The 26,214-nt window shown below is 32.7% G+C and overlaps 4 protein-coding genes across 4 annotated transcripts; 2 read left to right on the forward strand and 2 right to left on the reverse strand.

Moving 5' to 3' along the window:
• Positions 1-3,580: 3,580 nt before the first annotated feature.
• On the reverse strand, positions 3,581-4,195 carry LOC122604191 (putative F-box protein At1g47790). The gene has a single exon (XM_043777089.1). It carries the CDS (start codon positions 4,193-4,195, stop codon positions 3,581-3,583), a length of 615 nt encoding a protein of 204 aa, XP_043633024.1.
• A 1,806-nt stretch (positions 4,196-6,001) lies between these two features.
• On the forward strand, positions 6,002-8,824 carry LOC122603575 (ammonium transporter 1 member 2-like). Its single transcript, XM_043776313.1, has 2 exons — positions 6,002-6,552; positions 7,501-8,824. Exons 1-2 carry the CDS (start codon positions 6,048-6,050, stop codon positions 8,523-8,525), a joined length of 1,530 nt encoding a protein of 509 aa, XP_043632248.1. The 5' UTR covers positions 6,002-6,047; the 3' UTR covers positions 8,526-8,824.
• A 5,784-nt stretch (positions 8,825-14,608) lies between these two features.
• LOC122602577 (ubiquitin domain-containing protein 7SL RNA1-like) lies at positions 14,609-15,415 on the forward strand. The gene has a single exon (XM_043775178.1). The coding sequence runs from the start codon at positions 14,609-14,611 to the stop codon at positions 15,413-15,415; it is 807 nt and encodes a 268-aa protein (XP_043631113.1).
• A 3,699-nt stretch (positions 15,416-19,114) lies between these two features.
• LOC122603543 lies at positions 19,115-25,148 on the reverse strand. The gene is made up of 7 exons (XM_043776268.1): positions 24,557-25,148; positions 24,296-24,382; positions 23,696-23,992; positions 22,293-22,463; positions 21,285-21,338; positions 20,397-20,543; positions 19,115-19,912 (listed from the first exon to the last, which is right to left on the reverse strand). The coding sequence occupies exons 1-7, from the start codon at positions 24,746-24,748 to the stop codon at positions 19,535-19,537; spliced, it is 1,326 nt and encodes a 441-aa protein (XP_043632203.1). The 5' UTR covers positions 24,749-25,148; the 3' UTR covers positions 19,115-19,534.
• Positions 25,149-26,214: the final 1,066 nt, after the last annotated feature.

Raw genomic sequence — 26,214 nt, forward strand, 5'->3', positions numbered from 1 at the left:
TGTTACATGTTTTAATCTGGTATCATACAAAATGTCATTTTTATAATCAATTTGGAGTAAAGGGAACACCTCACAAGGAAAACTTTAAACAAAAAATGAAACTAACAAATATGCAATGGCTATACCTGTTGAACCCAAAATTTGTCTTCTAACATGTGCTTAGGGTGAAGGGCAAGCAATGAAATACTGATACTAATGACATCCACCAAAAAAAAAGCGATACCAATTCTAGCTGAACTTTGTAAGACGACTCAAAACATACGAAAAAGCTCTTAACTAGTATGGCTAGGAGCTGTCACAATGCACAAAAATTGTTTGTGTAGGATACAAGAACCTTGAACGAAAAACCATGGATACGATGAAAATGCTGCCACATTAGACCTAGAAGCACCCTCATTTTGATTCAATGAGAATTCAAAATTATGATATAATTATGGACTACGGGAGAGCACAAGATATTTAACCAAAAAGTCGTCTTCTCAATTCCTACTTAGTATTTCCAAAAGATGCAGTCAATATATCCAGAATCACACATGTAACCCTCTATCTTTTATCTCTCATTTCAGTGGTCATATGGAAAAGCTGCTGCTGTGAAGCTTCTTTTTTTGTCTATACACATCAGATGGTTAACTATACTATGGGCGGTAAGGATTGATCGAGTTGGTAATCTATAGAGCCGAGTCGCAAAGTGTTCAGAATAAGTTTAAGAGGGGCAATTCTATAACATCTAAGAGGGCAGTCAGGATTAGTCGGGAGGCGGAACTAATGAGATTTTGGATTGTACCTGAAATGAAAGGGGATTTCGGGTTTAGTCATCACACAAATGCTACTTTAGCCACAAATATGACATCGTCCATACATACCATTAGGTTATTAGTTATAAAGGTAGTAACAGATAGATTATAGAGTTAATTATTGAAATGGTACCTCACGTTTGCGCCATATTACTGGTTTCATACCTTTCCTTTCGAAATTACGCTGATCATACCCAACGTATGCAAATCTCCACTCGGACCATACTGGAGGCTAACGCCGTCAGCTGGCCGTTAAAACCTCCCCCACGTGACTTGCACGTGAGGGGTAAATATGTAATATCGCATTTCCTAATTACTAAAATGGTATTTAACGTTTGCATGATATTGCTGGTTTCATACCTATATGTTTCTAAATTACTTAAATGGTACATAATGTTTAGTTATTAATTTTTTTTATATTTTTTTAAATTTTTTTTATTTTTCTTTTATAAAAATTCTCCAAAACTTGTTATAATTTAATGAAAATAGTCAAAATGCACCTATAATCCACTAAAAAATAATACCAAATAGTTATTTCATAATAAAATATAAGTTTTAAAGTTCACGAATAACCAAAAATAGTAATAAAGTATCATAAATATAATTAAAATTTTTTTTTTTTCTTTTTTAAAAATTTCGGAAATACCGCAACGGTAATACCAGAAATATCCAGGAATACCAGAAATATCAGTCGGCATTTACGGGTATTTAAAACATCACTTTAAGATTCGTGTCGCAGTAAATACCGACTTGTATTTCTGGTATTACCATTGCGGTATTTCCGGAATTTTTTCAAAAAAAAAAATTTCCTCGCAAATTTTTTAAAAACTGTTTTATGATACTTTATTGCTATTTTTGGTTATTCGTGAACTTTAAAACTTATATTTTGTTATGAAATAGCTGTTTGGTATTATTTTTTAGTGGATTATAAGTGTATTCTGACTATTTTCATTAAATTGTAACAAGTTTTGGAGAATTTTTATAAAAGAAAAATAAAACAAATTAAAAAAAATAAAAATAAATTAATAACTAAACATTAGGTATCATTTAAGTAATTAAGAAACATATAGGTATGAAACCAGCAATATCGTGCAAACGTTAGGTACCATTTCAGTAATTAGGAAACGCGATATTACATATTTACCCCTCACGTGCAAGTCACGTGGGGGAGGTTTTAACGGCCAGCTGACGTGAAGTATGGTCCGAGTGGAGATTTGCATACGTTGGGTATGATCAACGTAATTTCGAAAAGAAAGGTATGAAACCAGTAATATGGCGCAAACGTGAGGTACCATTTCAGTAATTAACTCTAGATTATATGAGAAAAACTCATCACCCATGTTTTTGTGAGCCAACCAATCAGCTTGTGGATTATTCACCTGGATTGGTTGCTGCCTCTTGATAGAAGTGCCCTCGTAATTTCGTTAAATATGTCTGTTGGCAATTTATATGATCACAGATGGGACTTTAGAGACCAAAAACAAAAATCAAGAATGGGAGAGTATTTCTAGTTTAACAAAAAGTTTAGCAATTAGTTATGAAGCAGTTTTTACCCAAACCATCACAGAACAACTATAGAATGAAATTAAATTGTCAGCCAGATTGCACAATTGACTCAGATTTGTAGCCACTAACAGCACCTAATCTTTACTAAATGATAACCACAAGATGATGGCTAAACCATACACACACAATCTGGAGCTACTGTAATATACTAGTTAAACGGGATGAGTGACTGAGAATCACACTAGCAGTTGAAATACCGTACAGAGTATATAATAGCATATGGAGCTTGGTTTAAAAGATGTATCTGTAAGAACGAAAGTTCGTACAGGATGGTTGATAGATGTTCCTGATTTCATACTAATACTGGAAAAACTAAGAAAAACTAAAGTGCCTTACTCAGGTGGTACACTCCTAATATTAAAATGCGATATAACATCATCAGGTATTACATTACTAAAAAAAACCAAAATAACAAAACATATATAATATATGTCTGTAGTGGATGAAAACTGGAAAAGAGTTAAGCACACAGATCAGACGAACAGAAAGTAATAGTGCAAAACTTTCAGAATGAAGTAAGATCCAACATAACTAATGTTAAACATAGAACGCACAATTAACAAAAACAGGAATCCATATGTAATATGTCTAAAACAGGAATCACTAGAACTTTGATTTTATCTTTCAGAAGTGCTTTATTCAAATGCAGACTTTGCAATGTGGTTATCATCTTTGTCCTCTATTATTGGCCAAGCAAAAGTAGTGTTTCCTTGTAGAAATGCACAAAAAATTTACCTTGTAATCCCTTAATTCCGATATGAGTGATGTTTCCTGACACTGGATCATAAATAAAAAGTTTATTTTGATATTTAAAAAAATTGTCACGGCCATTCGCCAATTCGATTATGGGTGCACCATTCTTTCGGAATCCCAGTGTTGTACTTATTGATGAATCAGGCGTATTAACGGAGTATAGCCTATTAAAGGATTTAGTACAATCACGCCCAATCATCATCCATAAATGACAAATTTCTCTCTGATTGTACATATCAAACATGACAACAGCAAGATACTCCCTTAAATTAAATACCGACATCTCGACATAAGGGTAGTGTGCTAAATGCTTAGGAAGGTTTACTTTGGTGAATTCTTCAGTTGCCAAATTAAATGAGATGATCAGATTGGGATTCCTTGAACTATCATTCATATTAATCCTATCGAAGCCAACCCAATAAATAAACCCGTCTACAACTGTCTGACAAGATCCAAATCCAATCGATTTATGAGGGACATTGCAACTTTAACGGACTTCTCCAAATCCCTCCCGAACTACTTAACGTAAATACCTCAACTTGGGTGCTAGTATTTACATCTTTTAATTTACTCCAATCAGAAACATATCTAATCTTGACAAGCTTCGGGTCAAGATTGCCAGGACAAACACCAAAACCAACAATAGTCCTATAGGACTTTTCGCGTGACACATTTGGTACTGCAATGTCAACAGTTTTTCTCAACGACGGGTTCCAGATAACAACATTACTCATTTTATCATCGTACACGCAAAACAGGCCATGAGAACTACCGACTATTTTTGAATCAGGACTAAATTTGTTAACCGAATCCGGAACAAACACACTAACCTTTTGATTCGGGAAAGTGTCATCATCGACAATGGACACATATTTTACCTGTCCGTCATTGCAATCTCGTTTCCTTATAAGAAGATGAGGTTTCGCCGGATGGCGGAGGGTATGAGCGGTAACAAACTCTTTGCTATCGATCATAGACTTCCATGCCTTTGACACCGATCGGCACCGAATCACTGATTTGATATCAGGGATTCTTTGAATGATTTCCATTTGTATTTCAAGAGGGATGTTATTGTCCGACATTTTGATTGTGTCACACTGTCACTCACTCTAGGGTTTTGAATAATAATCTTTTTTTTTTTTGGTGGTCTCTGTTCTTGTCATTCTTTTTAGGGAGAGGATGAATCTCATCACTTCTTTTTATATGTTTCCAACTTTTCATTATTGGGGTCTTAGTCCGTGTAATTTTAATTGGTTTAAATTTAGTCCTTGATACAAGTAGGATTTGTTTTTTTTTTAAAAATGATTTACTTAATTACTTGATAGTATTTAATTAATTAGACTTATGCTTGCGCAATGCGACGGCGGTGGGGTAGTGATAGCGAAGATGGTGGTGGTGACGGTGGTGGGGACGGTGATGGGGGCGTCAATGGTGATAAATGTAAAAGTAATTGATATTGAAGGTGATAATGTAGTTATTTTAAGTGTTGAGTGATATATATCTTAAATTATTTTATTAATGGTAATATCAGCATATTAGATGAAGAGGTTTAAATAAGTAAATAAAGGAGAATGATATTTTCTGTTTTTAAAGGCAGAAAATTTAAAGAAAAAATAAAGTGGTTTGTTTAATTAGATAGTATAGATTAATAAATTTATACAACCAAGCTTCTCAGATCTTGCCTATGTTGGAGTTAAGTTTTTTTTTAGTTTGGTTTTAAAGTTCACACTTCACATATCATTTGTGAATATAATGTAAGAAAGATCAGAGATAAGTTTTTTATTTTGTTGAATGTTTTGATATATGTTACACAAAATTTCATTTTGATTGTTTTTATGGAGTAAATACGCAATGGTTATACCTGTTGAACCAAAAAAAATTCTTCCTAACATGTGCTTAGGGACAATGGCAAGCATTGAAATACTAACACTAATGACATCCACAAATATACACTAATAACATCCACAACTATACTAATTACATGTAGGACCATCATACTTACTGAACATCGATGACCGGATTGGGTTAACCAACGAGAAGTTTCTTAAATCGTAGTAACCAGAAGCTAGTAATGGTCAAACAATAGTAAAAGGTCATAGCAAATCATGTGGCAACTTGCCCACTTGTAATAAAGATATAGGTAAATGTGATTTTTTGATCCTCGAGACGCTCTTCAAACCAATCATAGACTTTATCCGAGCACAAACCTGATTCTCTACAACTCCCACATATCCAACCTGTCACGAGTCACGACTATAGATTCATGTTGCAACTAGTTGCTGACATAGTGGATTTCGATAGTCAAACTTCACCATAGCATGAAAGGACTAAGGAACCTTAGTGATATAGTATAGGTTAATAACTTCAGTTTATGCACTAGTTAGCTAGCTGCTTCCGATAGATAGATTAGTAGTTACTTCCATCAATTGCCTGACTTGCGCTTAATAGTTTGTTCTTCGTAACTCATATGTCATCCAAGTTCAAATCGTTTTAATCACTACACTAGCCACTTATAAATTTTAAAGTACCATTTCTAAATCTTAGTTAATTAGTCTTTAAGATCATTTCAATCATCAAACCAATGTGCTTCTAAAAACCCATAGTTTGCTGTACTATTATAAATCAAGTTAGTTAATTTGTAAGTCTACTTAATTTGGGATATGTATATTTCTATGATATAATGTAATACCATAAATATTTATATGAAAAATACTCATGACTTATTGTACATCACCTTTTACTCTATCTTTTATCTCTCAATTCAGTGGTCCTCAAGCAATACAAAAATAATGTGGTGCACATGATTTGTTTCCCTCATGGGTGACTAACAGTTGACTTCAGTTGTATATCAGCCTCAGAATATACCATATCTAGCTCTTTAAAAACCACAACTCCCTAACCACTGCCCTACTATCAAACACACTACACTCAATCATGTCATCCGGTCCAACCTGCTCCGAAGAGCTAACCCCTCTTTTCGGCTCAGGGGCCAATGCCACCGCTGCAGCGGAATACATATGTACACGCTTCAACAACACCTCAGAAACATTCAATATTACCACACGTGCCATTGACAACACTTACCTTCTATTTTCGGCTTACCTTGTGTTTGCCATGCAACTCGGGTTCGCTATGTTATGTGCAGGGTCGGTCCGGGCCAAAAACACTATGAACATAATGCTCACTAATGTCTTGGATGCTGCAGCTGGAGGCATTTCTTATTACGTTTTTGGGTTTGCGTTCGCCTTTGGTACTCCGTCTAACGTTTTCATTGGCAAACATAACTTTGGGCTGAAATCGATCCCATCCGATAATTACGACTATAGTTACTTTTTATACCAATGGGCCTTTGCGATTGCTGCAGCTGGTATTACTAGTGGCTCCATTGCAGAAAGAACTCAGTTTGTGGCTTACCTTATTTATTCTTCCTTCTTGACAGGTCTCTATATCCTTTTATCTATCATTTTATATTTATGTTCTTTTTACTAACATTTTTATTTTATTTTTTTGGTTAAAAAAAAAAAACCAAACATTTTTATCTTTTTTTTGGTTGAAGAAAAGGCTAACATTTTTGTACCAGTTTGTTTATTTTTTGTCCAAATAAGTGTACAAAGTATATAAAGTTGATAGTCATAAAAAATAGGTACATTAAGAGGTGTTAATTATGAGCTCAAATTTTCTTTACCATTCATTCTCATATACATCATTATACAACGAGTATAATACCTGCACGTTGCGGCGTAATTTTGTTTTAGGAGCGACAATTTGTTATAAGGGTAGATACGGTAATTCAGTGTTGTAGTGTACGGAGGCCAATTTTGAGAATCATATATACAGTGAAAGGGGTTTTTTGGAAGAAAAAAAAAATATGCTTAATTTTTTAAGACATATCATACATAAAAATTCAAAATGCATAGATATTTTTATTATGTATAGGATTTATCCTTTCAAGAGGTGGAAATTATGACCTTGACTTTTTCTTTACCATTCATTTTCATATCATTATACAATTTATATAAATATATATATAAGGAAAGTCTATATATATATATTATCTATTTTTTTGAAAGGTCATTATACGTATTTCTATCTTTATGTTAGCAATAAGATAAGATGTAACAAAAATGCATAATATTGTTCCAGCCCATTTGTTTGCTAATTGTGGATGTCAATAATTATTTCATGTCAGCAAATTGATAGGAATTTGGGAATAAGACAAAATATACGTTCACAATTTGTATGTATGTTAATCTGTCACATTATTCAATATTGTAATATACTAGAACAGATATGTTTACGTATAGTTAATAATATAATAACTGTTAAATCTAGCCAGCAAAGTTGTAAGTTATGAGAAGATTTAAAATGTTAATTTCATTGGTTACAGGTTTTGTGTATCCGATAGTGTCACATTGGGTATGGTCTAGTGATGGTTGGGCAAGCGCCACAAAATCTAGTGGTGACCTCCTGTTTGGATCAGGAGCCATCGATTTTGCTGGCTCGGGTGTTGTCCATATGGTGGGTGGCATAGCTGGCCTCTGGGGTGCGGTAATTGAAGGTCCAAGAATTGGAAGATTTGATCGTTCTGGACGATCTGTTGCCTTACGAGGTCACAGTGGTTCTCTTGTAGTTTTGGGTACTTTCCTTTTATGGTTTGGTTGGTACGGTTTCAATCCGGGTTCTTTTATCAAAATTTCGATATTATATCGTCCTACGGATACTTATTATGGTCAATGGAGTGCGGTTGGTAGGACAGCTGTTACAACCACATTGGCTGGATGCACTGCTGGATTGACCACATTATTTAGCAAACGGCTACTAGTTGGTCACTGGAATGTGACCGACGTGTGTAATGGGTTGCTAGGAGGTTTAGCCGCCATTACCTCAGGGTGTTCAGTGGTTGAGCCATGGGCTGCAATCATTTGTGGATTCGTTGCAGCTTGGGTTTTAATAGGATTTAACAAGCTTGCAGAAAAATTAAAGTACGACGACCCATTAGAAGCTGCACAACTACACGGTGGGTGTGGAGCGTGGGGCTTATTGTTCACGGGTTTGTTTGCTAAGAAACAATATGTCAATGAGGTGTATGCCAAAGGGAGGCCTTACGGGCTTTTTATGGGGGGCGGTGGAAATCTATTTGCGGCTCAGATAATTCAAATACTCGCGATCATTGGTTGGGTGAGTGCCACCATGGGCCCACTTTTCTACCTGTTGAAGAAACTCAAGTTGTTGAGGGTTTCGCAAGAAGATGAAATGGCGGGAATGGACATGACAAGGCATGGTGGATTTGCATATGTTTACCATGATGAGGAGGTTAGTTCTCATCCACCCCCAGGGTTCATGATGAGAAGGATCGAGCCATCGACTGAAAGTCCAGGACCCACTAATGGGTCAACAAACAACGTTGTCTAGTCTACCGGTTCCTCTTGATTCCGGGTCCAAGTCACAAAACTTTGAATACCATTCAAGAAAAAAAGCATACATTATAGTGGAATCAGAAACTGCAACTAGAGATGCAATGCAGGTTTCATATCCTAGATCACGTAGATGTCGTCTTTCTTGTTGAACTCAATATAGTTTTTGTGTTTGATGATCAATATGTTCATATTCTAGGCTTGTAATTAATTATTGTTGTCTCAGTATTTTAAGTTTAGTTCTCATGTTTAAGATCTTATTTGTGGATGAAATTATGTATGGATACTTTCCAATTAGCTATGGCTTTTCCATATTGATTCAATTATGTAGTCAAACTATGTAAAAACATACAAAAATGTTGAACACTAAAGTTATCATTCGTAGGGGTACATGGCACCAAAGTAAACCAGAATGAGCCTATCCCCTATTGTAGCGAGTTTTAGGATGCATATAGTGAACGTCTATCCCATACTGGGGCGGTCCTAGTTCTATATTTCCATGTGACTATGCTTTCAACTGATGAAATTACTTGATCCTGAACAATTGACTTGAATGCGTCAGATAAACTAAATGGGTCAGTTTACTTGGTATTGTGTTTGATTTGTTTGAGTGGAACATCATATCCAAATGGGTCTAAATGGGATACAAATAAAAACCCATTAAAGAAATTCATGGTTGCAACTGGTTATCATGAAATTCAAAATTAAAAGGAAAAAAAGAGTATGAACTTGGCTCATGTGACCCGTTACCCAACCCATCCATTTTACAACATTGAGTTGAGTCACTGAACTTTAGTTGGATCGATGCAGGCCAAACATTAATTCATTGCCTACATGATCTTCTCTTGTATTTGGAATAGCATAATCTTTTGAAATATTAATACCCTTTTTAACTTGTGATAATGCTCATACAAAACTTTGAAGGGATGTTCAAAAAACTTAATATCTTCACTACAGACTATCTAAAGATCAGGGTGTATAGCAGCAACAATGACCAAGAGCGTTGGTATCTGAAGTAGCGATACACTCGCCAACCTTCCAACCACGAGGGATGCAAGTGTTTTTGCATTGAGTCACTGAACTTTGGTTCGATGGATCACACTCAACTTCGGTGCAATACTTTTTTCCATCCCAATTGATACCCACACCTGACAAAAATACAAAACAAGACTCAACATTTATATATCGAGAGATCATACGTAATTAACTTTAATTAGCAAGTATAACATGTTATATTCGAATATAATCCCCGCCAGTTAATAAGTTCTGCTACTACAAGTCTACAACAATTACAAGTATTGGTAATTAACACCATAAAAAATGAGCTTTTTGAGACAACAATGTCCCTAAAAGTTATTTTATTTTGAATTTTTAAATTTATTTAACACAAAGTGAGATAAGAGAAGGTAAAATATATCGAGTGATACTTTTATATAAAAATAAAGAGAATGTTCATATGAAAGAAAAAAAAAAAGACCTCGGACAAAAGTGTGTAGGTACATATTATCAATGCAAGTGAATAAACTTAAAGTATCAATATGTATTAGTGCATACGTACCATTAGATACCCTAGCCGATGTAACAGTGGCTGTAAGAATCACAAAAATAATGATGAATTTGATGAGCTGCATGTTTTTTCTAATAACTTTTTTTTAATCTTATTTGAAATTCTCCTTGATTTTTCTTACTGCAAATTCTGCGCTCTCGTAATGGAATTTATAGTGACGATTTTAAATAACTCAATTAATATCAAATTTTAACCATTTGATCGAAATATATTAATTACCATTTCCAAATAACTTAAGTAATTTGTTAATTGTATTTGTAGTCTTGATTTTACTGAATATATAGTTTGATCTCAACATTTTTATATTTGGGAGTGATTTTAATTTCAATCTTTTACTCAAAATAAATATGTAAAAATATATTATAAAGATTCATTAATATATTTAAGGAAAATTTTCAAGACACCTAATAGTTGTCATTAGTAGCTTATTAGGCTATGCGGAATGAAGCGTTTCTTGCCCAGAACGCCCGCTGGGCAAAAAAAATTGTCCTCGTTCGATTATGGACGTCTCTCGCTTCAACTTTTCCTTTGACTATAGTACAAAAAGCAATCTGATCTTTGACTTAATATGATGACACATGGCAAAGTGAGACCAATGAATTAGGGGGTGTTTGGTACAATGGAATGGAAATGGTGGAAAGGCAATGAGAAAGACTTCTCTTGTTTGGTTGCAATGGAAAAGGAGAAAGAGAATCGAGAAGTGAAAATCGATTCAATTCCCTCAATTCTCTATAAAATGTAGAGAATTGATGGGAATGGAAATTTTTATTTTTTTTATTGACGTTATATGTATTAAATTTAATTTATTATTTAAAATTTTGTATTTTTTTTATATATATTCATTCTCTGCTTGTACCAAACGATAGAATATACTCTCTTTCCAAATACTCATTCTCTTTTCCACTATATTCATTATCTATTACATTTTCATTCTCTTTAATTCACTCCTACCAAACACCCCCTAGGGGTTTTGGAGAACCTCTCACTCCAAGAGAACCCCCATGAAAAGAAAAACTCCACATATCAACATTTAAGGATAAAAAGGGTTTTAACTTCTAAGAACCCCTTACTCCTTAAGGCCTTACATGTATAAAAACTATTACTTTATAATTTATATTAAATTAATAACAGCTTATATTTAATGATCATTAATTTCATCAAACAAAAAATATATTTAGTGTTCTTCAATTTTACTAAACATTTATTGTATTTATATGAAGTAGAAATATAAATATTAAAAAAAAAAATCTGACTTTATTAATTGCATTATAGTTAATGCTTCACGATAGGAATCTCAAATATTATTATATTTTTTATATCTGAAATTCTTTATATAGATATAAATATAAATACCGTGCATTGATTTCCGTGCAATTGTTAAATACTTTACAGTAATAGACCTTATTGTTAAAAAAGCCGCATACTTTTTAGGCAGTATTAGTCCATGTCGTTAATTACTTTACAGTTATAGTCCTTATCACTAAAACCATTAAAAAACCTCCAACAAGAGCTGATGACCGTTAAGTTATGTTTTGGGTGTTTAATGGCAGTAACAATAACGACTGCAAATTAGGTCACTTTCTTTAAGCAGTTACGTCTTTTTCTCTAACGGGTGTTAATCATCGTTATATGCTATTTAAGTATCTTCCGAGATTTACAAAAAAATGGGTCCATTTTTCTAACGGGCTTGTAGTGTAGTTTTTCTGAAAATTAGTATTGTTTATCGGTTGCTTAATTTAACAAAAAAACGTTTTTGTTATATACTATTAACTAAAGTTGTTGTTCTTTCAATTGTTTTGCTTTTTAACAATTTATTTTAAAGTTAATATAACCTCCAACAAGAGCTGATGACCGTTAAATTATGTTTGGGTGTTTAATGACAGTAACCATAACGAAAAATCAGGTCATTTTCTCTAAAGGAGTTACGTCTTTTTCTCTAACGGGTGTTAATCATCGTTATGTGCTATTTTACTATCTTCTGAGATTTACAAAAAAATGGGTCCATTTTTTTAATGGACGTTATAGTGTAGTTTTTCTGAGAAATTAGTATTGTTTATCGGTTGCTTAATTTAATTATCTACATACATAAATCCCGTGTGTGGAATTTCGTGTGCCATGTTTTTTTGAAAACATTAGTCCTTGTCGTTTAATATCTTGCAATATTAGACCACATTGTTAAAAAAAAAATTAAATAAAACACTAATGAGTGTTAACGGTCGTTAAGTTTCATTTGGATGTTTAATGTTTTTAACAATAACGGATGCAAACTAATGTATCTCCCGGGGCAAAGCCCAGGTAATATAAATAGTTTTGTATATTTAACGATATAATCATTTAAGATATGGGTGAACAAACTCTTCACACAGTTATCGGAATTTGAACTTGTGGTGGCAAACCAAATCCAATGTGTGTTGCCAGCTTTTCTGTCATTCAAAAAAACTAAGACATGCCATCTTTTTTATTTTAATTAATAATACTCATACAAAATTTGATAAAGAGACATAGAAAAAAAACTTATATCCTCACTACTTCAAACTCTCAAAAACCAACATCATGTTGTATAGCAGCAACAATGACCAAGAGCGCCAGGGTCCGAAAGAGGCACACACTTGCCAACCTTCCAACCATGAGGGATGCAAGTGTTTTCACATGTAGTCACTGAACTTTGGTTCGATGGATCACACGCAACTTCGCTGCAATACATGTTTCCATCCGTATTGATACCAAAACCTGTCAAAAGTACAAAACAAGACTCGACCATTATATATCGAGAGAACAGACATACATAAAAAATGTTAATTAGCAAGTATAACACGCTGAATGTATATTTCAATACAATCTTCCGTTAATAACTCATGTCATTAAGCAATGTGAAAAATATCTGCAATTATATTTTTATTCGAAGATTAAAAACTATTTTTCTAAAGACCTCGGACAAAAGGGTGTATCGGTAAATATGTACATACTTTTATTAGTAGATAATAAGATAAAAGACTATTTACAAAGACCTCTAATAATAATGTATACGTACCATTGGATACCATCCTAGCGAATGCAATAGTGGCTGTAAGGATCACAAAAATAATGATGAATTTCATGAGATGTATGTTTTTGTTCATAATGTAACTTATTGCAATTTCTGCTTAATAGTTCTAATTATTTGCAATTTGCAAACTCTGCTTTTTCGTAATGAGATTTATAGTGACTATTTTAGATAAATTTGGAAACGAATAAACTCAATTAATTTCGAATTCCAAACATCCGATCGAAATATTTTATTTACCATTTCCATTTCCATTCAAATAATATGTTAATTTAAATTTGGGGGTTTTTAATTAATCATCCTTCATCCTAGTTTATTTGATGTGTATGTTGTAGTTTTGATTTTACTGTGTATATAGTTTGAGCTCAACATATCTATATTTGGGAGGGATTTTAATTTTAATATAATATTCAAAAACTAATACATTAAAAATATTATTTATACGTTGTTAAACAAGAAAATCTTACAAACTAATATAGCTTTGACAAATTATTTATTTTATTTTTTGTTTTTTAGTACAGATGCTCTATAAATAAGCGCACCAACTACAGAATGTCAACGCATTAACTACGTATTACTGAAATAAACAAATAAATTTTTTTAACATACCCTCCCTTTATCCAAGCAAATTAATAAAATCTTCTAGTTAAATAAATCTAACACTTTTCTAAACTTCCTATATCTTTACCAAATTTAATCTCGAACAATATGATTTAAGGTATTGTTAAACAAAGCCCTAAAGGATTTGTGAATTAATTAGTTGTACATTTACCATAAAATTTAGAGGCGGACGTTTAATATGGAAACGTACAATCTTTTTATGCACATTAAATGAAGCCTAAGGGTTTTATTTTGCATTTTCCATTTAAGGTTTATATTTAACAAAATTTGAATATATATTTTTGTTCTATAAATTTGACATTGTTATTTTTTCATGTCCAAACTAATGAGCAAACAAAAATTCACAATATTATTTATTTAAATTAGATTAATTCCAACGGGCTGACTCTGTTTGTCAAAGGAAGCTGATATTTCGGCCCAAAAGAACCCGGTTGATCCAAACTTCATCCAATCTTTTCGCATCTCCAAAATGTGTTTGTAGACTGGTATCTTGTATGACTACGGAGCAAGGTTGCAAAATCGGATCGGATTGGAGAAGTGGGATGTCATAATTTTTAATTACTATTGTTTACACTATTAACTAATTAATGATAAGATTAATTAACGTATATGTAGATGCCACAATGGTAAAATAGAAAGAATGGGTATAACTTTCCCCATATTCTCTCCTAAATATCATCCTATCATTTGACAATGTAAAATAATTTCACATGATCAAACTCACTCGTATTTACACTTAATCACTACTGCCATTGCATTCTGCATCAATATATTCTACATTTGAAAGCTACATTTCCATTTAGAAATAACAAGATCTTAATTAAAGCCCAACAACATTTGTATCAGAATCATGGATTTGTTTTTTGATCCAGACAAAGGCATGCCATCATTCACTATTGAAGTCGGCTATTTTGATACCATTAAAGAAATCAAAGAAAAAGTGTCCAAGTGCCAAGGTATTCCTGTTGTTGAACAAACCTTAAAATTCGATGGAAAAATTCTAGCCGATGATCTCAACATTCACACGTCCGACATCATAGATGGCTCTCGTCTTAAACTTATCACTACTACTAACGATCCTCAACAAGCGCCACACGCAACAACGACCAAGGTGAAAATTGAAGAACCTCCTTCACCATCTTCATGTTCTTCATCACACAATCTCAAAATGATTGTGGACATGAATAATGATTCCGTTATGACGCTGAAAGGGAAGATGAACGAAATGAAAAGAATCCCGTTAAGTGGGACAAAAGTATATGCGAATGGGATTGAATTGCAAGACCATAAGAGCATGCATGAGTGTCAAATTGTTGATGGGTCAGAAGGTGAGGTGCCTACTCTTCAGAAAACACCAGCAACGAGCGTTTGTAGTTTAAGCATGGGTTTATTGGGGAAGAAAATGAAGGTAAATGTGATGTCAAAAAAGGGCGAAAAGGTAAGTGTGGAAGTGAATCCTCAGAGTAATGTTGGGGAATTACGGAAAGAGTTGCAAAGGGTAAGAAATGAAGGGGTGAGATTTGGGTTGCCAGAAGAAGGATATTTTTTCATATATAAACAAAATGTGATGGAAGAAGATCAGTCTTTTAGATGGCACCGAGTACAACAAGGTGACACCCTTGAGATCTTTAACGGCTGTGTAACCGGTGGAGCTTAATTAAAACAAGTACTCGTAATTAAACTACTGCATTCTACGTTTAATTCCCTAAGGGCTTTCGTTAAGGTGCATTAATTAGTTGTACACTTACCATAAAATTCAGGGGGCCGTCATTTAGTATGGAAATATACAACCTTTTTATGCATCTTAAGTGAAGCCCTAAGGGCTTCCTTTAACATTTTCCTATTATTATAAGTACTTTATAGAAACAATTTAAACTGCGCAAAAGGTGTTTTCATGCCAGACTAAACGGACACAATCAGATCAATAAAAAATTTCATCCATTATCCAACCTGCTCACAAGTAGTCTGGGAAAATAAATAGTCCTGACATGTTAATAGGTAATTGTCTAGTTCTAATTAAGTACTATAATTACACCCAGATAGGAAACAACAATGAAATTTAAAAACATGGAGTCTATATGTCATTTGATAGACACATGGCATACAGCAGCAAGAAAAAAAGAATTCAGTCGGCTTTCGAATGCAATGGGACGCAAAAGTTACCCATTGTAAACCCCTTGCATCCTTGCTTCGACAACAACATTAGTATCCTGATGTGGTCCAAGAAATCTCAAAGTGTTGTTTTCAGAAATCTGCTAGTGCTTCCTATTAATTTTGAAAAGAAATTATGTGGTAATACCTATAATTTCATAGAAAGGAAAACTTAAATAGCAAGTATAAATGTATAATGCCATGCTGAATCTCAAAACTTAATATGTTGAAAGTAATTAAATGATTGAACCTGCTTGTGGTAGCTTTCATAAGTTGCTTGAATCAAGCATGAGTGAACATAAGTTCCAACAATATATTTGTGAATCTCAAGACTGTTGGAGTTAAATGCGCCTCCTTAGATGCAGTGTCTTTCTTTCGTGCGAAACGAAATGTTGCCATGTAATCATGCTGATCAAAAGAGTGGATACATAGCTGTCATGAAACCAAAGCAGTCATAAAATACATCGGATTTATTTGACGCAGACGGAATCAAGATAAATGATTGATTATGTTGATTCTAAGAATACCCAGAAACAAATCCTTTTAAAATTCGTTGATTCAAAAGAGAATACCGAAAGTGAAATTTTGATCATTTCCCCATGTCCAGATACATATAAATAGAGCTGCAAATTTCGAATGGGCCTAAAAACATAAGTGGGCCAAAAGTAAAAAAAAAAAAAACCCTGAAAAACCCGAAAAAACATATAAAAAGGTCCATAACTCCTAGAAAACATCGTTTTTGAAGCTTGATGCTCCTCTTTCCGACGGTCGTTTCGACTGGTCATACGTCAAAATCGGAGCTTTGTAGCAAAAGTTATAGCTGATTTAGTGAAGACCTCTTTTGTCTTGCTTTTTTAAGTACAAAAGAGTCTGATCTTCAATACTTAGGTCTGGGCTACATTAGATTTTACGGACCACAATGACATGTAACTTAATCAATGAGGTCTTTAAAAAGAAAAAATACTAATCATTCAATGACCATTAGAGTTTCAGAGTGTGCCTGGATTACCATAACTTTAAAACTCAATATAAGTCTAGAGTTTCCAAAACCGCGAAATACAACATTTCCTGTAAGTAAATTTATATAATTGATCATACTTGTATGGGGTGTTAATGTGAAAATGAAAGCATAACTATATAATGACATATATACATGAGCATGTTTTTTTTTAGTGACATATATAATGACATATAAACCAACTGGGTTGGATCAGTGGTTGGAGCTCATGCATTTGAAAATAGAGGTCATGGGTTCGATCCTCATGCCCAGAAAGGCTGGAGGTCCTTTTTTACCTATGGTAGAACCTGGAAGCACTCTCTCTACCTTTGGTAGGGGTAAGACTGTCTACATATCAACCTCCCCCATACACCGTCGAAGACGGTATTGAGACCCAAAAACCCGTGAAAGACGGCATTGGGAGTTACTTCTACTTTTTCATGTTTTTTTTAAAGGTATTAATTACCATGTGCTCTAATTCTTGACGATTATCATATGTGTAAGGCAATAAGTCTCTATACTACATAGCCATTGCCAACCTCCTCACATTTCATCTCTCTGCTTTAGTAACCTATTATAGCTTAATTAGCATAATATGTGGTAATAGCTTTTTAGGTACAACTGTAAAGTAGCAGGCCAAATATATAACATCAAGCAAGTTCTTGAACTATGTGGCTAGAAGTCGCATGCCAATGAGCAACAGGAAAAAAATGGGTAACTTTGTAATGGTTTAGGCCTTTAGGGTTGAGTTGAACACATGACCATCATATAATTTCATCCACAACTTTAAACTTTTTGTATTAAATATGATTATTAACATTATACTACATTGAATCGATCAGATTATCCAATTAACACAAAACGACTTAGGAGGTTTAATAAGTAGATGGATTGACATTTCCATCTCTGTTCATATAAAACATACTTTATAGAACGTCGCCATGTGAGTTAATAATGGTCCCACCAAGGTTGGCCAGGTGATTGCCCGAGTAACAATTCTTAGGCCATTGATTTACTTGCTATGCGTAGCTTTTAAACCATTTTTATGTAATATTATACTTCTTAACAGAAATTTGGAAGCCAGAGAGAAAATAGGTACAATGGTGGGAGACGGAAAAAACAAGTCACCTATGTTGCAGCCAATGTGGGAATGTCGATTTTAGCAGCAACTGATGTAGCAGTTGAAGCCATAGTGCTAATCAAAAGCAACTTAGATTAAAAAAACAAAGATTAGCTTGTGATGTACTTATTTGCTTTCAACTCTGAATAAACAACTATGTGGGTCTTATAAGTTATAACAAAGTAGCTAGCATTTATGGTTTTGGCTTAAAATGGATCCGACGTCACTATTGTTTGACATGATTTTATGCAAACTATTACGAAAATGTCATTACCATGTGGGCTCTAAGTACAACACTATATTTAGACTTGAGTTCCAATCTGCAAACATCAAACTCTTCAACAAAAAGTATTATATTTTTTCTTTAAAGAATCTCTAGGCTTCTTTTTTTCACACAACATAATTGCCTTCAATTTAGCTGCTTCTCTTCCTTGGTCTGAACCTCCACCTGACCATAAAAAGATTGTTATGACCAAAAAGAAAAGTAGACAACATAGTAGTCTCTATGGGTCAATTGTCAATCCAGTCTTTCTTCATCTATACACTGCCCAACTAATCTGCCAGTTATAACTATATAGATGTTATTTCCAACTGTCGTGAGGTCCCTCCAACACCAAGAGTGTCTTTATAAGTTTCACTCCTTGTTTGCTTCTACATGTTATTAGGTTCTCTGGATTACCCAACACCATCGACCTAACCCCTGCACCTTCTTCGTGAATTCAAGAAGAAGCTAAAAATAGGTTACCTTTAATAGGAAGTTTGTGTAAATAGGTTACCTTTTTATGGATTTTTCCCTATAATAAACTAAAAATCCTCCTAACTTTTAGATGAAGACATATGAAAAAACCAGGGTTGAGATTAGGAAAGAAAATTAGTGGTATCCACATGTTACCATCTAAATTCATTAGGAGGATTATTATTCTAATTTTTTAGGAGGATAAATCATTTTTCTCTTCAGATTTTACAACAACTTTGTTCTAATTTTTTAGAAGGATAAATCATTTTTCTCTTCAGATTTTACAACAACTTTGTTTATAATCAATAGATAAGATACATATAAAAGTACAAATTATGTCATAACTACTTAATTTACATCATATTGAAATCATTCTTTTGTAAACGTTATTACATTATTATAATTTTGTTGCTACGCAATGCTATTGAAAGTATAACAATAACCCAGAAAATGGCCACTTCCATAACCCACCTGTTTCATGCTACATTATCTTTCTTATTCATTACATACAATTCCTTTCACTATTTTTGGAAAGAACTAACAAAATTACTAGAAAATAACATACATTTTCACATCCAGAGATTTTAAACCAGAATAATGTTATATTTTTCTACCAATTATTTTCACAATATAACTAAATTTCAGTTAAATGAATTCTAAAATAATTGGTAGGAAAACATAACTTTACTCTTAGAAAACAATTAAATTTGAATACTTTTGGATTTTTCCTTTTTTTTTTTTTTTTATAATAAAATTGAAGATATTGTCACAGTCATTGACATTGTGGATTTCGGCCTGGCCCACCATAGTAAAAGTATGTGCCCCATTGGTTGTTGCTAGAGCTTTTAATGTTATAGCAATTGGTGTTTTCTGCCAGCGTGGATATGTCATGGGCCGATACCAAACTGTTATCCGAATCCACAATCTCAAGGTTTCGAAAATAACTTGCTTTTCCAAACCCATCTTCCGCAAAATGGCCCGAACCCATCGCTGTTGACGTGTGTTCACCGTTGGCCCGTGAATTTACGATCTCACCACCCCATTCGACCATTGTTGCTCGGTCAGCTAGGTGTGTGAATAGCTCCGCTGGCCAATAACCCACTAGGGTGTTCTCGCCGAAACCCATCCACCAGTTACCAAGTTTCGGGTCCTGCATTTGTATGAAACCATGTATAAAAATATGTTTGATAAGTGTAACAAAAAAAATAGGAGTAGGTAACATGTCAAAAGATGTAAGGTCATGTTTTATACTAGGTTGGGTCGACCCATCGATATATTGATTACTATAACTTTAAAGCATTCGACCCGGAGGTGGTACTGAAAGGGCGCAAAAGGGGCCAATAAATTTAGAATTTTCTTACGAAGTTTTTTATTTTGTCCTCTTTTGAATTTCTTTTTCATGATTTTTTTTTTAATTTTTGCCCCGCTTAAATTTTTCTTGACACCGCCTCTGATTAGACCTGTTTTTCCAAATAACTTGTCTAATGTGTTACTTGTAAAAATCAACGGCCCGTTCATATAAGTACACGGGTTGAAGTCCTCATTTCCAGTCGACCGCATTAAGTAGTGATCCTAGAGAAGAATTTCAACCATATCCAAAACGTAAAGTCCAATAGGGTGTGAGAAGGTTGTACCTTCCAAATGACTATTGTAACGTCGAACTGACTTCCTTGAAATTCAGATAACGGGGAGATCGCAGCTCCAATAGCGATACGACTATTTGTTTGCACGAACCCTGAGCATAACAAGTTATAACATCCCGTTGCTTGATATGCATCACTCTGTATATCCCACAATCAAAGAAGAATTATTTAGCTCTAGCCATAATTTACATAGTCGTATATATATTTTTGAACGACAAATTTCCGCTACATTAATCTCAAATAACTCAAAATACGTCTGTACCAAGAATTAATCACTGAAATTACACTCCGAAAACAAGAACTTTTACCAAATGGGTTTACCCTGATTCCTATATTAAAAGGAGTACTAGAGTAGTATCCAAATGTACCATATGATATATTCAATGGTCACGATTGAATCTAACAAAAATGGAATCCACATTTATTATGAGTGTCATTTTCGACATAAATAAATATTTTATTGTGGTTAGACATATTGTAAATGAATATTCGGACCACAACGAAAGTTTATGCGCAGAACGTGGATTGTTCTCCACAATATAAATGTTGTTCTTAAATGGGTTGCCACTACATGAGGCCCATGATCTTGTCAACATGATTTGAATTTTTTTTGAGTATATCCTCTTGTTGATTTTCTATATACATGATTTGCATACATAAATATATACCGCAAAGATAGATTTTAGAACAACTTTAGTACAATCAAAAGCAAATTATAATGCTCTATGTCGACAATTTCTATGGCGTAGTCAAGTATTTCCAATCCGAATAAACGTATGACTATCTACATCTCATATCCCCTATATATCGTATTAAACATGATTAGTTTTGATATCTAACACTACATATGCACACACAAGAGATGGATAAAGAGGTTACCGTCCAGTAAGTGAATAATCGGGGTCGACTGTCACCATAAAGCTCCGGACTGACCTGACTAGTAGAAGAATCAAAGCTTTAGAAATTTTCATTGATTAAACGATTCTATCAAATGTTAATTAGACTATTTAATTATATTTACCCATTTACAAAATCTATATTCTCAGAATTATGTGTTTAGTGATCCTTGATGTACAATTTAACTACTAGTATTTTGAATTCTTATGAATTCGAATCACTATTTAACAGAACGTGCAAGTGTAAACAATTTCTAGATTTTACTTCTTCTTTTCAAATATCAAGACTCGAGAACGACAGTAAGCCCAAACTTCTATGAAGCTTATAAAGTGGTCATCACTTCAATGCCAAACAAATTTTTTATCAACTTTGAAATTTTGTGTATATAATATCTATATATCCTGTATTTCATAAATAAAAAATGTTTGAGGATATTAAAATATTCGTTTGAGTGTTTAAATGTGTTTGACTTTGACGGGCTTCAGAACACGAAGTAATTTTAAGAATTGTTTAGGCTTGTATTATGGTTAAAGAAATTGTGATCACGGATCATTATCTTTTTTCTATAAGAACTCGACTTCTGTCTCAAATTTAATGTTTTGTAGAAAAAACACAATAGTCCAAGAAGGACGGAGATACACTAAAATTAAATTTAATATATATATAGGTAAAGTTATGGAAATCTAAATTTTCAGATTAAAATTAAATTTTAAAATTCCAAGATGACCTTTAATTTTAATCCAATAATCAAAATATTTAAATTTTAACTATAAAGTTCATTTCAACTTTAAAAAATTTTAATCGACCATGAAATGCTTAATTATTGTATTGGATAGTAGAAGACTACAAGACTTGTATTAAAAAAACATGTGCACTTATTTTGAAACGGAATGTGGTAATATTTCAAAGTGATTGTATAGAAACATATATTATAGAAGAAGAGAGTGTATATATAGATAGATAGATAGTCGGAAGGAAAAGGATACCGACCTGCCAACCAGCTTCGATGCTATTGAGATCAGAGCCATCGAAAGACCCGGAAAGAACCCAAATCTGGGAAAGACTGAATTCATTTATCACTTCAATTTTTGGGTCCCACACGTTTATTGTCGCTTTTGCCCCGTATATCTCACTTGACGACCCCGTATATGCTATCGCATGCTATATATTTTTTCATTTCATCACCCACAAAACATACACCATTAATCACATAATACACATATTTTCATTATCACCTAATCTACTAACACGTAATAGATATTTGCATATTTGGAATCTGAATTCGGTTATATCATCATCATCATATATACACATCATTAATTACTACATCTAATTTCTTAATTAGTTTGTAAACATTAGTTAGTAATTTGTTTATTATTCTAGCATTTTTCTTAACATTTTGTATTTTCCGCGACTTAAAACTCTAATTTAGTAACGTGGTTCGTTACTTTCGAACTGCTTTGTGTCTCCTGCGGTCGTACCTTGGCTTTTCTAGTACCTTAGACTTTCGTTACCTATACCATATACCTAAGCTTTTTTTGGCTTTGTCTTTACTACCCTGGCAAAAATATTTTTGAGATAAGTGACAAAAATAATCTAAGGTTTTGTTTAACTAATTTGATAGATATGTATAAACTATAAAAGCCTTATTCTTAAAACATGTCTACTTTTAAATACAGTATATGGTTTTAATTAAAGGATTTTTATTTTATTCCAATGCCTAACCCCCAAGCCCCTTGGGGAGGAAGATTTACGATCGGCTACAACCAATATACACAAAAGGAGCGAAACCAAAGATTACATTTTAAATACATGATTAAATATAATAGTGGTAAAACGTACAACTATATGAATGTCAACCCAAAAATTAGCCATAACAAAATAATCTATATTTAATTCATATATGATATAAATATAAAGAATACAAACGTACGATACTAACTCAAATGAAAAGAAACACGTATTACTGAAATTTGTTGAAAATATGAAATGGTTTATAAAAAGTCAACGTACTGCTACCTTTTAAAAAGTCAATTACTTTTAGTTTACAGAAAGTGCCCATTTGTTTTTGGTGGAGTAGTGTTTTAATAAACATTTTCACGTGCAACCTTCGAATTTTAATTACATATACCGGTCAACTTTATAATAAGTCTCCCTATAATTATTGTATAAAATATATTAGACATTGATAAATTGATTCTAAACATAAATGTAAAAATCGAGGATCAATAGAAAATATTTAATTTAAAACATTAAAGACTAAATTAACTAAAATATATATTGGAACAAATAATTAACATTGTACATATTATAAGCATACGTATACTTGTGTATGTAACATGTGTAATATAGTAATTGTACATCTATATCTATGTTAACAGAAAATATCGTACCTCATGACCATTGCCACTAACAACATCCGGTGCATCAGCTCGTCGAGCAAGGGGCACATTACGACGTCGTTTCTTGCCAAAGTCATAGAGCGAATCTGCTCTAAGGACGTCGTGCATTGTGCTACGCCGTACTGGAACAGTCCCTTTGGGACATCGTTCACCGTTCTTATGCCACATTTGCCATGCCCCTTTTCTTATGTACCTTTCATTATTACTAATATTTGCAGATTTCTCACTAATACTTTCTTCCTCTTTTTCCCCCATTGATTTCATCTTTGGCATTGCTGGTGGTACTCTCTACATTAATTAATTAAAGTAACAATTTAATTTTAACTTTTTTGTTAAAAAGATAAATTGAAGTATTTGCTTTATATGGATGGGTATATTAAAAGGTTGTTGGTAGTTGAAACCAAATAACAAGATGCACATAAATAAAAGTTAGAGTGTATCAATAGACATATATATAAAATATAAAAAAAAATAAAAATACAGCCAACAAATTGTGAAAAAAAGTTTATTGTAAAAAGTTAATACAAATGTATATCTTTTATTGAGTAAAGTAGAAGCTAGCTAAGTATGCACAAGATCAAAATTAATTACCTGGATTTTGTGATTTTTGAGAAGAGGGTGATCTAAAGCTGGTTGCTTTCTTTTGTGGACACAATCAATGATATCTCCATCTGGGCTCTATGAAAATGATCAAAAGGATATTTTCAATAATTTTAGTAAACAAAGTACATGGTAATTTATGAAGAAACTTGACATGAAATGATAGTCCATGCATATATATTAGCTAGCAAAGGTGAAGGAGTTATATATAGATAAATAAGGGATTAAAACATTATATTATATTGTAATTACCTCAATGGAGAAAACAGGAGGCTTGTTAAGTGTATCCAAATGCTTTTGAATTCTTGCAAGTCTCAAATCTCCTACTTGTCTATATTTTGTGTAATTTAAACCCCAAACAAATATACCACTTTTGCAGAAAAGAACAACAAATATATGAAAAACTACTAGCCTTGAAAACAGATTATTTCTCAACCTAACCATATTTTCATGAACTCAATGCATCCCCAAAAAGCAAGAAAGCTTAAGAAACAAATGTATAAAAAAATTTAAAAAATAATTTTAATCTTCTCTCTTTAGCTAGAACAAGAATAGTAACATTTAATAGCAAAAAAGACACAAAAGAGAAATCAGGGCCAAGAATAAGGGGTTTCAATTATAGGATAGAAGAAAGAAAGTTAATATGAAAAAGACAGTATATGGAGGGGTGTAAATGAAGAGAAAGGATGGTTTGGTGTACACACAGCTCAAACAACAAAACTTATCATGATTGTACTCCTGAAAACTCCATAAAACCTGTATCTGTGAAGTGTATGAGTGTGTGTGAATTAATGTAAATCTGTCATTATGATGATTTCTTTGAATGAAAAAGAAATTAAATGGCATGCACCCGCCTATTGAAAATATAAATTGGGAAATACAAAAAAAATGTAGAGTATAAAAAAACTAAGGAAAAAAAAAAGGAAAATTAATTATGTGTAATTAAAATCCAACCTACCCACCATTTATATTTAAGCATACAAGTATACTTGAATACGAGCATCTGCCTCCATCCACCTCTCTATTTTTGCCATTAATGTTAATTTCTTTTCATATATTTCAACTCTATTTGTTTTTTAGGAACTAGGAATTGAAGTTATGTGTATCTATATCATTAGATATACAAGTATATATATTATGTTTGTATATAGTATTCACAATAGTTATAAGTCAAACGTATGAAAAGAATATATAGTTGTCTTAATGGTTTATATTCTATGTTACACGCAATTCATTGAAAAGTCTCGAAAGAAAATTTGTTACATTATTATCATGTAATGTTAAATATTGGCAAGTAACGTATGTTATGATGCTTATTTATATAGATTTTTTACTTTTTTGTTGTATGGATAGATATTTGATTGAGTCAACATTGTGTGTGATGTTATATATATGCTTCTCGAATAAATTTGAATAAACTTGAAGTCTTGAATTGTGACTAAAAAAGTTGGAAATTATCAAGTCATTAGTTAATGTACCGTAGATAAGTGGGCATGTTGTGGTAATTGTACCCCATAAAAATAGGAAAGACAAGGAAAATGTTTTATGCTAAATGTATTTATTTTATCGTTTTTATTAATGACCGCCTTTGAATTTATATAAATTTTTTAGCTATGATTAAATGTATATCTTATTATGCAAAAAATTAATTAAGAGGTGATTTTAATATATAAAGTATTAAATATGCATATATTAAGATAGTACGTAAAAACATTACCATTTTGTATATATTTTTTTTAAACAGAATAATGTATTAGTACTAACAAACCGCTATACACAAGCACACGTTTTTTTGAAAAAAGATTAAATATTTCTGAAAACTAATAGAGTTTTTTTTGTAATTAATTGAAGAAAGGTGCATGAAGAGCTAATGAAGTTGAGCTAAAATCTACCGTTTAAAGTCTTAATTT

The sequence above is a fragment of the Erigeron canadensis genome, chromosome 6, assembly GCF_010389155.1.
Source record: "Erigeron canadensis isolate Cc75 chromosome 6, C_canadensis_v1, whole genome shotgun sequence".
NCBI lineage: Eukaryota > Viridiplantae > Streptophyta > Magnoliopsida > Asterales > Asteraceae > Erigeron > Erigeron canadensis.

Coding starts and splice junctions, on each gene's coding strand:
- LOC122604191 (XM_043777089.1), bottom strand. CDS start 4,195: ATGTCGGACAATAACATCCCTCTTGAAATACAAATGGAAATCATTCAA.
- LOC122603575 (XM_043776313.1), top strand. CDS start 6,048: ATGTCATCCGGTCCAACCTGCTCCGAAGAGCTAACCCCTCTTTTCGGC. Junction 6,553..7,500: donor TTATTCTTCCTTCTTGACAG/GTCTCTATATCC, acceptor CATTGGTTACAG/GTTTTGTGTATCCGATAGTG.
- LOC122602577 (XM_043775178.1), top strand. CDS start 14,609: ATGGATTTGTTTTTTGATCCAGACAAAGGCATGCCATCATTCACTATT.
- LOC122603543 (XM_043776268.1), bottom strand. CDS start 24,748: ATGGTTAGGTTGAGAAATAATCTGTTTTCAAGGCTAGTAGTTTTTCAT. Junction 20,544..21,284: donor GATTATTCACTTACTGGACG/GTAACCTCTTTA, acceptor TGGGATATACAG/AGTGATGCATATCAAGCAAC. Junction 19,913..20,396: donor TTACAATAGTCATTTGGAAG/GTACAACCTTCT, acceptor ATACAAATGCAG/GACCCGAAACTTGGTAACTG.